Here is a 14,099-nt window from a genome sequence, read left to right as displayed (position 1 = left end):
ATGGCAAAGCATATCTTTATACTTTGGTAGATCATGAGCTCGGCGTTCGCTGGTGAAACCGCCACGGCTGGTTATTGATTGTCAAAATCTCCAGTTACGATTATAGTAAGTCGATGCAATCCACACTTAGTATAGAAGAAAGTATTACAGCAATAGTTAATGGGCCCCACGTTTTTATTTTAGTCTAATATGCAAATATTTCTGAACTAGAAGTTCAAAATACCTAATTGTTATTATTATTTTCTAGTTTTCAGTGCACATAAGATAAAACCGTTTAACTTAAAAAGTTTTTTACCGATTTTTTATTTTCTAGTTTTTAGTATTTAACGGAAATGCCTACCGAATATTCCTCATTCTATTTAATTCATTCAGTGCATCATTATTACATGGTTTTTTACCTGATAATTTATTACAATCTGACGCTCAGGTGTTTCTGACGCTAACAACTCTCTCTGTCTGTCGCGTTCTGATGCTAGCCTAGACTCATGACGCTCAGGTGTTTCTGACGCTAACAACTCTCTTTGTCTCTCTCGTTGTGATGCCAGCCTAGACTCATGACGCTCAGGTGTTTCTGCCGCTAACAACTCTCTCTGTCTATCACGTTGTGATGCTAGCCTGGACTCATGACGCTCAGGTGTTTCTGACTCTACCAGCTGCCTTTGTCTCTCACGTTGTGCTATTAACCTGGCATCATGTTGCTCAGGTGTTTCTGTTGCTAACCGTTCTCTTCGTTTCTGTAATCGACTATAGGTTTCATTTTCACTTTCTTTTGCACGTTTCGTTCTATACTTTTCTTTCGCCTTTTCGAGCCTTCTTTTTCGTTGTGTAGCAGTTTCGTTTTTATTTTTGTTTGTTTTTTATTTATTGTTTCCATGTTGTTCACACGAGTAATGGACATTTTAACGGTCGACCCCCCCAGAGGTCCAGTAGAGGGGTAAGGCTATAATATACAACAAGAGGCGCCCAATCTTGAGGGGAAAACGCTTGCGACATTACATTTAGCCACCCTAATGCCATACAGTCCTCAGCACGTTTTAACCTATTACCTTAACTTGGGTGGTAAAGCTACCGCTAACTACGTAGGTACATCTAATCACCTATTTTTTTATCTGTCCTTCTAATGTCACACAATCTTGGACACAACTGTTCTGGACACGACTACTCATGCCCTCACCTAATACGCCATTTTGTAACGACGTCCATCTTGGATTTTAAATTTTGTCATAATCACAATATTCTACTAGTGTAGCTCTTTCATTTGATACCCATATTGAGGGGGTTGTGGAAAAATATGAAATCCGCCATTTTGTGCCGGCGGCCATCTTAGATTTACAATGTTATTGATATTACTATATTGTATTGTCATCGGAACTAAAGGTGTGTACCAAATTTCAGATCAATCTGACAACAGGAAGGTACTTAAATTTCAATTTCTAATTTTGACCCAAATAAACAAACAAATAAATAAATACCGTACGGGTCGAGCTAAATAAAACCGTTTAAAAATTGATTTTCTGTATACAGGGTGGCCCGTATAGAGGGTATCGTTATTGTTGTCGAACATATGAATAAAAGTTTTTATAAAAAAAACATTTTTTTAAGAAACGACTTTATTGAAAGAATTATGGGTGTAACCACAAGGCCCGTTATGATGGTCTCCTTTGTCACATAACAAGTTCTTCTTGCAAGGCATCGGAATTTTCCATTTTGATTTATTTGTTGTTTTTGCTGTTGTATTTCTTCTTTCGGCTGGGTAATTTTGAGTTTTAGCAGGTCCGTCTCCATGATCATAACAGTGACAATAATCTAATAAACAAATAAAAAATACTGTATAATCGAAAAAAAACGGCGTCCAGTTGGCTTAGAAATGACGATCGAAGACATTCTCCATATAGTTTTACGTACAGAATAACGCTACCTTCATTTTCAAGCCAAATCTTTTTTTTTTCTCTAAATCTGTAAACCTAGCCTTCTGCATAATTTAAGTATTGTCACTAAAATTAAAGTAAAAAAGTAGCCGTGGCAACACTGCGCCATGTATTTTGATGACGTGAACGACAAATTTTACTGATTTTCCTAATTAGTCTATCTTTTACAGGGTGGTTTCATCTTTACACGAAGCAATTTTATACCATTATAATTTGTTTCCTCGGCATTCAAAACAACGGCAGGTTTGACATTGTCAATTTTCGTAAATTTTGACAGCGGTATTGGACACCTCTTCTCGCTCAAACGTTGATCTATGGCCATCCTTGTTTCTTTAGGAAACGTAATATATTGCGGCGCAATCTCATCGAAACTTGGATCAGACCAAACTTGTTCTAAAACAAAATCAAAATATTTTCTCAAAATACAAAAAAAAAATAAAAACAATCCTACCACTATCACTTTGAAAAACATTTTTAATCTGTGGAATTGTATTTTTCACTTTATTCATAACCTCCAAATATTGCGATTTTTGTGCGCTTTGTGAACAATATTTTGGACGCTCTGTTTCTGTCGTCTTTTCTTTATTTTTTCTTATTGATGCTTTGTTCAATTTTTCCACTTGGTTTTGAACAAAACTTTTTTCCTTCATCGGTATAGTTTTACGAATATTCTTTTCTGGTCTATCGGAGAGGTTTTGTTTTAGTTTTTTGTCGTTGTTATTTTTCGAATTTGTTTTTGGAAGTGTCTCTATTCTTCCAGGTTTATAACTAAAAAAGAAAAAAATATACAAGGTTTTTCAAAAAACACGTGCCATCTCTCGTGAAATAACGTAAAAAATCTCACGTAAAAATAAGGTTTATTTTTCATATCAACATAGATTCGATTCTGCTTTGTTTCGTATCTACAGGGTGTTAAAGTCTTAATAATCTTTCGATTTATTATAATTTTCTTCCAAGTGCTTTTAGCGTTTCGAATGAAATTTTGAGGGTTAAAGTTACTGCTGCTGAGATCTACCACAGTCTTGGAAAACACACCACGATCTTCCAAGCTGAGCTATATGCTATTGAAACCTGTGTGCAACTGCTGGTAGAACAGCAATACACCGGGAAAACAATATGCATATTTTCGGATAGTCAAGCTGCGCTGAAAGCACTTGAGGCAACGAAAAGCACGTCTATGACGATTCTTCATTGTAAGAAACTACTCAATATACTGGGAGATAGGAACAAAGTGTCGCTAATATGGATACCGGGACATGTCGGCCTAGAGGGAAATGAACGTGCTGATTCCCTCGCCAAAATTGGTGCAGGCTCGCCATTCGTGGGCCCAGAACCGACACTTAGCGTTCCCAAAAATCTCGCAAGAGACAGGCTCTGTGAATGGGTTAGGGGTGAGACATTCCGAGACTGGAATGACAGTCCCGGAATGGAGCATGCCAAGAAAATCCTAGCAGGGCCATCCAAACATAGAACAGGAGAACTCCTAAAGGCCGGTAGGAATGGAACGCGTGTGCTCACTGCAGTGTACACGGGCCACTGCAGGCTGAGATCTCACCTACAGAGGACGGGACTGGTGGAAGACGCCGAATGCCGACTCTGTATGGAAGATGATGAAACAATGAAGCACGTTATGTGTACCTGCCCTGCTGGGAGCAGGACCAGGTTTGAGATATTTGGCAAACCCATGCTAGACCTATCAGACCTAGGAGACATATCGCCCTCAGACATAACGGCCTATATTAAGAGGCTGGGTCTTGAGGATGAACTTTGACGCTCTTGTAAATTAGAGCTTGTAGAAACTGAGCCACAATAGGCCCTCGCGGCCTCAGTGGAGGGTCCCCTATGGGTCTTACCCACTCTTAGTCAAATACAATACTATAAGTGCTACATATGTTAATGCCAAAAAAGTGTCGATAAATTTATCAGGAACGTGCATATATCACTACAATATTTTTAAAAGAAAATAAAATGTGCGCCACTGACTTTTTTCTTTTGATATCAAAATTTTGTGGCAGTTTAATACTTAATACTCTTGATATTTTGTCGAAATTGGCCTCCTTGATGAGATAAATGCAATTTTATTAATTACAATTAATAAAATTAAAATAAAAATAAAATTAATAAATTATATATTTTACCTAATTTATTATTAAATATTATTACTATTAGTTATTATTACTATTAATCCAACCTACAGCAATTTCAAAAAAAAAAAATAACGGTATTTAAGATAATGACAAAAAAACCTTCGAATAAGAAGACTAAGGAAGGAGCATATCAAAAATCTTAGGTCCACCGCGATGGGACTCCGGTTTATCAGTGCCGTTCTAATTTTATTTAAAAAATGTAAAACTATGATGTAGAGTAGACGTGGGGTAGACTCAATATTTTTTTTTATTTTACGTTGTGAATAAATGTTGGTAGTTATTAAAATTGTTATAAAAACATATTATTATAATCAAAATAGATAAGTTTTAATAATTATTTATTAACACAAACATCTGATACGCTACTGAAGCAGGTAAGTCAAATTGACGTATGTAAATTCTTTGACATCTAATCTTTTGACAAAAATACAAGAAAAAAATATATAATTAGTTAATTTAAGTGAATTTCATAAATGATCGGTTTACTACACGTATGTATATTATATAGTCACTTACTAGCGAAAAGTTGTTCCATTATTTCACTCGATTTTTGCCGAGATCTACCGCACGCTACACAACCAACTATTTTAGAGTCTTTTTCGATAAATCGCAATAGTGTCACTGTTAATTTAAGTTCTGCCACAATTTCCGTCTAGATTTACTACCTTTATACAACTATCAGTAGTAGAATAAATAATAAATAACATAAAATAAGTGCCGTAAAGACTGACAAATCCACAAAATTTCAAATCAAATTCAAATGTGCCAAATGAATCGTCAAACAGAACTGTCAAGGACCCCCACCTACAAGGGCGTAGATAAGGGGGGGGTACTGGGGGACAGTACCCCCCCCCCTGACGCTTGACGAGATACGGGAATTGAAATAGTCATTGACTATGAAAGGATTTTTTTTAATTAATATCCGATAAATAAGAACACTTTGTATGCTTTTAATTATGTTGATTTATCGTTTATAATATGTTCGACCTAATTAAAAGCATACAAAGTGTTCTTATTGGCCAGGACAGATTAGTGGGGTTAACTCTAATCAATATCCATAAAGATATTGAAATAAATGTTGATGCTGTTATTGATAGGTTTTCCAAACAGCGTACTAGAAAACTTGATTTTGTTTTGTAGTTTTATTTATAGTTTATAGTTTTTATAGTTTTTTTTATAGTTTAGAGTTTTTTATTTATAGTTTATAGAAAATGAACTAATAAACGCCGTTGTTTCATTTTTGTTTATGTTATTTACAAATCTATATTTTAATTTAGTTATTAGTTATGTTTTTATATCTTTTTGAAGACAAAAAAATCGCCGTCGTTTTAATTCGACAAAAAAATTCCGACGGTGATTTTTTTTGCGACTTAATCATAGTACCACCCCCATAGCATACACCTATCTACGCCCCTGCCCACCTAGAGTCCTTTTTCCGCCCACCATGCATGAATACATGGATAGCATTATGCTCCTTCCTTAGTCTTCTTATTCAAAGCAAAAAACCTAATTTTAAAAAGTTTTAACATCCTGTAACTCTAAAACTATGCATTTCCATATCCATCTTTATAGGAACTTTTTTTCGTATTTTTTGATGAGGAATACATACGAGGCATGTTTTTTAAGTAAGTACCGTTTTGGAATTAAAAAAAACGTGCAAAGATATCGCAATAATTTTATTTTTACATGAAAGCCTGTACCTTAATCTACTTTTCTACATAATTTCCGTAAATATTGAGGCACTTGTCATAACGTGGCACCAGTTTTTCAATACCCTCCTCATAAAATTCTGCCGCCTGACTGGTTAACCCCTGTATCACAACTGTTTTGACTTCGTTATCGTCTTGAAGACGCAGACCGCCCAGGTGTTTCTTCAAGTGCAGGAATAAATGGTAGTCACTGGGCGCCAGATCAGGGCTGTATGGAGGATGATCTAGAGTTTCCCATTTAAAAGATTTGAAGAGATCTTTGGTCCGATTAGCCACATGTGGACGGGCATTGTCATGCAGCAAAACAATACCCTTACTCAACTTGCCACGTCTTTTGTTTTGGATTGCACGGCGCAGATTGTTCAATGTCTCACAATAAGATGCTGCATTGATTGTCTCATTACGAGGCAGAAACTCCACTAGCAATACGCTTTTCTGTCCTAAAAACTGTGCACATGATTTTCCGGGCAGAAATTGTTTGCTTAAACTTCACTGTTTTGGTGATGATGAATGTCGCCATTCCATGGACTGTTGTTTCGATTCTGGTGTGACGTAGGCCACCCATGTTTCTATCACCAGTAACAATTTATGTCTAAAAAATCTTCACCTTCATTGTGGTACTGCTCAAGGAAAGTCAATGCAAAGTGCCTAAACGTTGGGTTTTGTGCAAAAGTGTCAACATTTTCGGAACCCAACGTGAACACAATTTCCGGTAATTCAAGTTCTCGGTCACAATGCGATACAAAACACTACGAGAACATTGGAGGAAAGTAGTCGCACAATGATGAAATTGTAAAGCGTCTGTTTTCTTTCACCTTTTCGTCCACTTTCTGCACCAAATCTTCATTAACGACCGAAGGACTTCACAGATCTCACGATGAATATCGATCGGTTTTACGCCTTTAGCACTAAGAAATCGTATGACAGCCCGTACTTCACAATCGGCGGGGCTCACGATTGTCGGAGGCATCTTAAACACTCAATAAACAACGTATACAATGAAGAATCAGACTGTACTGGCCTCTGTGCATAGACAAGAGATGTAGGAAACCAGCGCGCATGCGCGGAACGCCGACCTTAGCGCTGCGGCAGCGGAATCGCAAAACGGTACTTAAAAAACATGCCTCGTATTTAAATCTCATCAGGGAGGCCGAAATCGACAAAATACCAAGCGACAACTTCTAATCGGCATTAAACTGCTTACACTATTTCGCTAACAACAGAAAAAAAAGTCAGTGGCGTACATGCTTTTTTAGAAAAATATTGCAGTGATAACTCATATGCACGGCACTGGTGAATATGTCAACATTTTTAGGATTAAAATATGTCGCATTTATATGGTAACTTTTACCCTCGAAAATTCATTAGAAACACTAAAAGTACTTGGAAGAAAATTATAATAAATCGAAAGATTATTAAGACTTAACACCCTGTAGCTACGCAACAAAGCAGAATAGGACCTATGTTGATATGAAAAATAAATCTTATTTTTACGTGAGGAATCTCCCACGAGAGATGGCACATGTGTGTTGAAACACTCTGTAGATTAGGTTAACTTAAAATACTTTACTTTTACTTTATTTACCTCATTTTTGGAACTGTCTCGTCACTAATATTGTTTTTAAACTGTTTAGTAAGTTTTCTCCGCTTTAAAACAATATCACCCACCTCAGAAATCGGTCTAGAACTCTCATTATTACTAGATATTTCCTCCATATCCTCATAAATAGTGTTATGATTACTAGACATTTTATTATCATAAAAATGCATCATCTCTACAGACCTTGGAGGCCAAACCAATCCAGTTGTGCTAGTTTTTTTATTAATTTTCGAACAACTATTAAACGGTCCATTCCTATTTTCAAGTTTAATACAAAAATCAGTACTTATTACTTCATTGTTATCAAAAACTTGCTTTTTTACTGCGATTTTCTTGCATTTAGAACCCTTCCTATTGCCAAAATTCCGCTTTTTTTGAGCCAGACATCTCTCAGAGTCCGCCTCAAAGTTTTTCAGTAGATTTTTCATTAGTTTATGTTCCGGGATGTTTTTCCCAAGCTTGGAAATCGTACTTTTCCTGTATAAAGTTTCTACAGAACCCTTGTTGATTATGTCGGAGTTCCTGTGGAGTTCTCGAGATGGAGTGGCCTTCTGGAAATTTTCTATGATCTTTGATATAATTAATCTATTGTCAGTATTGTCAGCTAGTTCTTTGTCTGGAGCAGTTTTGGATAATTTCTTTGATTTGGGAATAACTGGAGGTCTGGAAGAAAGATGAGGTTTAAGCTTCAGTAATAGCCTTGTATATATATTTTTAAAGTAGATCAACCTAAGACGTTTATGGGCTAAGACTACTAAATGGCAGGGCCGGTTTCCCTACAGAAAAATATTTTTTGTTACTCTGAATTTTGAAGCTACCAATAAAAACAGAGAAAATAAAAATCGATAATGAGAGAGAGACTGTGCCAATTGGTTACTAATCGACCAGATACTTTTTGTCTATTAGATATGCTATAAAAGCTGGCAATTAAACAATTCGACCATTGTAAATACCCGACAAATTCTTCAAGGCCGACAAGGCCGATGCTTCTCACTGATAAGAAATAAAAATGTTTGTTTAGATCATTTTCGAGGTATTTTTTCTTTCTGAATGCACATTTTAAAGTATTTTATATTCTTTGTCCCCTTGACTTATTATCCTGGTCGCACGTGTGGAAGTTCTGTTTCTTCTAGTTTTAGAAAATGTTCATATTTCTTTTTTCTTTGTAGGTGTAGTGTAAAATTAGATTAATTTATTAAGTTTAATTATAGTGTTTAGTGTAGCATGTTAGTGTAGTCTACCAAAAATAGTTTAGTACTGTTTTTATACAGTTTCTTTTGTAGTTAAGTAGTAGCTGAAGGGATAATTTTGTTATTTTTTCTTTTTGTTTGATAAATTAGTAAGTTTGATAATTTGTTCAGTGTAGAATACAAGAATAAGTAGTTGTGTAGTGTTTTTCAGAGATTATATTCGTTTATTTTGTAGTTGAGTAGTAGATGAAGGGGTATTTGGGTATTTCTTCTTTTTGTTTTTCTTGTAATAATTGTAGTAGTTCTATTAAGTATTGTGATAGATACACTATATCTTCCTTCAACTTCGTTATAATCTTGGTTTTCTGGTAGCAGAATATACGAAAAAAAATCTGATCAAATATATTTGAAATTAAATTAATCTAGCCTTATTAATCAAATTAAACTAGTCAAATAATAATAATAGTTAGTTTCAAAATACTATACAGGGTGAGTTTCCTACGATGTTCTCCATGGGCATCTCGGAAACTACTGGAGATACAGAGTCGGTTAATGGGGAGAGAATTGCAGTTTTGTGGGGTTATAAATATGCGCCTTTTGGATTTTTCGGTGAAGAAAAAAAACAAATTTTGGCTATTTTAAAACTTGTCTCTAATTCCATTATAATCTACCATATGATCGAATAAAAACGGCGTCAACGATGGCTATGAAGTGAAGATCGCTGTCATTTTATATGTAAAATTTTATGGGAAATATCATTGATCGTCATTTTATAGCCATCGCTGACGCCGTTTTTATTCGATCATACGGTACTTTAGACAAAAAGTTTTCAGATAAAAGTTGTAGATAATCATATACCTAATGAGTTTGTGTTTTCTGTTTTTTTTTCTAAAGTCTGTCATTTTTGACATATGACACAAACATTATGTTTTTTTTAATGGAAACCATAGTTGACCATGACTTCATAAAAAGCGCCATTTTTTAAGCTTTTCAGCGATAAGTATAATATGTTTTTTTCGAAAAATTACGTTATAGCCAATTCTTTTCTTTCTTGGCTAATTTTCATACCAATAATACCACGCCAATTAGTTAGCATCAAAAATGTAAAAAGTTTTATGTTTTCAAAAAAAAAACGTAAAATTCGTAAAGCACTCAATTTAGAATAAAATAATCTAAGAATGAATTGATTCTTTTATAAACCTGCATTAAATCAAATTAAAATAAGTATGTAACTTTTTTTTAAATATTAATTAACAACAATTAGCATTATCATAAATTATAAATAATGTACCAACATATCGAAACAATAATTTCTTTGTTAATACGGCTTAGAATTCTTAAAATAACAGGCAAACATAATCCACAATTTACAATAAAATAAAAGTTTCGTTTAAATTTCTTAATCAGCTGGTCACTATTAAAGTTCGCAGAAACCCGGGGCTATATTATTACATTACTCTGAGGAAAATAACGAAAATAATCGATATTTTTGACTCCGCCCCGAAAGGTTCACGATTTGTCCTCCAGTTGGCAGCACATTTTGTCTAGTCGGTTGAACAACTTTAAGAATATATAAACAAGGGTAATAGCGATCAGAAAATACAAGATTTGGTCTTGGCCTTGATCTTGCAGTCTAGTCAGTAGTATTGGACTTGCTGCAAGAATCTTACAAATCTTGTATTTTTAGCATTTTCTACACAGAAAATCTTCTGTTGTGAAAGTATTAAGGAAGTTCTCTGTTCGAAAATTTATTTGAAATTTATTATTTTTATAATATTGTTATAATTATAAAATTGGATTCCGTTGGTCTACAATACAATACAACAATAGGAGAGAGAGAGAGAGAGAGAGAGAGAGAGAGAGAGAATTTGATATGAGGTTATTTTAAATTATAGTTTTTTCGTTATGTTGGTGCTGTCTATGAATTCCATAACTTTATTAATCTTCGAAATGTTAAAATGCGCGAAAATATTCTCATAGGTAACAGCATTAAAGAATCTAGACCTATGGGCAACAGGTAAGCATTCAAAAAGAATGTGTCTCATTGACATTAATTGACAGTTTTTCTGCTCGGTCGTTACCAGCAATATCAGAGTGTCCAGGAATCCACATAATGTTAACATTGTAGTTTCTTTCAGTAAGTTTATATACTAGATCTCGAATGCTGCAGGTTAGAGAGTTTTTGGGATTTATAGAAGCAATACTGTTGAGGGAACTAAGTGAATCAGATAGTATTAATGCTTCAATCGGTGGCATGCTCCGAATTTCGATAAGAGCCTGATAAATAGCTGTGAGTTCGGCTGTTAAAATGCCAGAGAAATTAGGTACTTGGAGAGAATTTTTTGAGAATAAAAAAAAAATCGGTAAAAAAACTTAAAACCCCTCTGTAAGTCGATGCAATCCACACTTAGTATAGAAGAAAGTATTACAGCAATAGTTAATGGGCCCCACGTTTTTATTTTAGTCTAATATGCCTAAAAGCTATTCTGCCTAGTACTAAAATATTTCTGAACTAGAAGTTCAAAATACCTAATTGTTATTATTATTTTCTAGTTTTCAGTGCACATAAGATAAAACCGTTTAACTTAAAAGTTTTTTTACCGATTTTTTATTTTCTAGTTTTTAGTATTTAACGGAAATGCCTACCGAATATTCCTCATTCTATTTAATTCATTTAGTGCATCATTATTACATGGTTTTTTACCTGATAATTATTACAATCTGACGCTCAGGTGTTTCTGACGCTAACAACTCTCTCTGTCTGTCGCGTTCTGATGCTAGCCTAGACTCATGACGCTCAGGTGTTTCTGACGCTAACAACTCTCTTTGTCTCTCTCGTTGTGATGCCAGCCTAGACTCATGACGCTCACAACTCTCTCTGTCTGTCACGTTGTGATGCTAGCCTGGACTCATGATGCTCAGGTGTTTCTGACTCCACCAGCTGCCTTTGTCTCTCACGTTGTGCTATTAACCTGGCATCATGTTGCTCAGGTGTTTCTGTTGCTAACCGTTCTCTTCGTTTCTGTAGTCGACTATAGGTTTCATTTTCACTTTCTTTTGCACGTTTCGTTCTATACTTTTCTTTCGCCTTTTCGAGCCTTCTTTTCGTTGTGTAGCAGTTTCGTTTTTATTTTTGTTTGTTTTTTTATTTATTGTTTCCATGTTGTTCCCACGAGTAATGGACATTTTAACGGTCGACCCCCCCAGAGGTCCAGTAGAGGGGCAAGGCTATAATATACAACAAGAGGCGCCCAATCTTGAGGGGAAAACGCTTGCGACATTACATTTTTAACCACCCTAATGCCATACAGTCCTCAGCACGTTTTAACCTATTACCTTAACTTGGGTGGTAAAGCTACCGCTAACTACGTAGGTACATCTAATCACCTATTTTTTTTATCTGTCCTTCTAACGTCACACAATCTTGGACACAACTGTTCTGGACACGACTACTCATGCCCTCACCTAATACGCCATTTTGTAACGACGTCCATCTTGGATTTTAAATTTTGTCATAATCACAGTATTCTACTAGTGTAGCCCTTAGATTAAGAATAAAAAGTGTAGCCCTTTCATTTGATACCCATATTGAGGGGGTTGTGGAAAAATATGAAATCCGCCATTTTGTACCGGCGGCCATCTTAGATTTACAATGTTATTGATATTACTATATTGTATTGTCATCGGAACTAAAGGTGTGTACCAAATTTCAGATCAATCTGACAACAGGAAGGTACTTAAATTTCAATTTCTAATTTTGACCCAAATACACAAACAAATAAATAAATACCGTACGGGTCGAGCTAAATAAAACCGTTTAAAAAGTCGATTTTTTTACCCACCTTACCCTGTATATTAAATTTCATTCCTTTAAAACTTTATGCAAAAGTGAGGAAAACACTACTTATAATAAATTAAAACAGGGAAGAATAACGTCAAGGCAAGACCGCAAGAGTCTTGCAAGCAAGATCTTGATCTTGGGCATGCAGAGTAAATGCCAATCTTGTACTTTGACTAGGTCTTGCTTTTTGTGCAGGGCCAAGACCAAGACCAGTCTTACTCTCTATTCAATAATGTATAAAATGGATTCTATACTTTTGTTTGGTGCAACGATTTTTGCAACAATTAATGCAGTTCTCTTCGGGATATTCTTTAATATTTTCGGTGATGTTTAGAGATTCTTGGGGTTTCTTCAAATCAAAAGGAGGCCTGTTGCTGAATTTGTTCACAACCATTCTTCTTTCAAAGTATTTATCTTGGTTCATAATACGATAATATCTCTAATCCTAAAAAACAAAACTTATATTGAGATATTTTAAACATTTTGTTTTAAAACAAGTGTTTTAAATGTCCTAAAACACCATTACTTGTTTTAAACTTTCTTTAAAACTACTTAAAACATGTTTAGAACATTATCCTAACTTTGGATTTGACCATATAACGCACATGTTTTGTTTAAAAATTGAAAAAAAAATGTTTTTTAGCCCTGGTTATATCAGTAATATTTTAAAATATTGTGTGTACCGTTTACTAAATCTACTGACCTGAAACTGGGAGAAGCAGAACTAATTGGCTTCAGATAAATCAAATAAACGAATCGAACGTCTCTCTCAAAGTACCGAGAGTACCATATGGCATTCTAGGACGGTCTCGAGGTATAAAACTGTCGACTTTCTTGATAGCGGTGCCTAAAAATATCAAAACCCCATTTGCCAACTGATTTGAAAACACTCACTGACTTCTGACAAGAACAAGACGTTTGACAGGGATATCGTTGACAAGATAGAAACAGACACTTGAAATTTCCAAATACACACACCGGAAAAATCTAGGGATATCATTTTATTAAAGTTAAAAATAAATGTTTTGAATAAACAACCACATATTTGTAGGCCGATTCTTTCTACTTCGATTGAAACGAAGTAGTCACACTAGTTATTTCTAAATTTGGGATATTTGCAGAAGCGTTTGTGTATTTTTTGTCAAATGTATAAAAAGCACCTAGCATCAATTGTTCGAATTTAACCTGTACTAGCTATGTTTTTATGATAATTGGCCAGAGTTCATTCAAATAACTCTGTTTAGTATTAAACGACATTATGGAGCGTAGACATCTTAACAGAGACGAAATGCTAAGGGCTATGGGTATGCTCGAAGCTGGAATGCGCCAAATCGACGTAGCTAGAGCATTAAATACAACGCAAAGTGTAATATCGCGATCTACATCGACATCGCATTACTACCCCTCAGCAAGATCATTTTTTACAATTAAATGCTCGACGCCGACCGACTCTTACAGCACCAGAGCTTAGTTTAATTCTCCAAGAAACACATAAGGTAGTAACCGTTAGTTCTGACACTGTTCGCAATAGATTAAGAGAGATCAAATTAAGAAGCATACGAGAGGAAAAAAACCCTTAACGAGAGGAAATCGAGAGGTACGATATTTGTGGGCTCAAGATCATGTTCAGTGGTCGAATGAACAATGGGCCAATGTTCTCTTCACGGAGGAGTCACGCTTTGGA

General features: G+C 35.1%; 1 protein-coding gene across 1 annotated transcript; it reads right to left on the bottom strand.

Annotated features, from left to right (window-relative positions):
* Positions 1–1,597: 1,597 nt before the first annotated feature.
* On the bottom strand, positions 1,598–13,344 carry LOC115884341. The gene is made up of 7 exons (XM_030902896.1): positions 13,119–13,344; positions 12,670–12,860; positions 7,700–8,047; positions 7,370–7,639; positions 2,380–2,696; positions 2,133–2,321; positions 1,598–1,806 (listed from the first exon to the last, which is right to left on the bottom strand). Exons 2-7 carry the CDS (start codon positions 12,837–12,839, stop codon positions 1,598–1,600), a joined length of 1,503 nt encoding a protein of 500 aa, XP_030758756.1. The 5' UTR covers positions 12,840–12,860; positions 13,119–13,344.
* Positions 13,345–14,099: the final 755 nt, after the last annotated feature.

Source organism: Sitophilus oryzae, unplaced genomic scaffold, assembly GCF_002938485.1.
Source record: "Sitophilus oryzae breed Bouriz unplaced genomic scaffold, Soryzae_2.0 scaffold_227_pilon_pilon, whole genome shotgun sequence".
Classification (NCBI taxonomy): Eukaryota; Metazoa; Arthropoda; class Insecta; order Coleoptera; family Curculionidae; genus Sitophilus; species Sitophilus oryzae.
This window is presented reverse-complemented; position numbering and strand designations above follow the sequence as displayed.

Coding starts and splice junctions, on each gene's coding strand:
- LOC115884341 (XM_030902896.1), bottom strand. CDS start 12,839: ATGAACCAAGATAAATACTTTGAAAGAAGAATGGTTGTGAACAAATTC. Junction 8,048..12,669: donor AATCGTTGCACCAAACAAAA/GTATAGAATCCA, acceptor TCTTTCTTCCAG/ACCTCCAGTTATTCCCAAAT. Junction 2,697..7,369: donor GAGACAGTTCCAAAAATGAG/GTAAATAAAGTA, acceptor TTTCTTTTTTAG/TTATAAACCTGGAAGAATAG.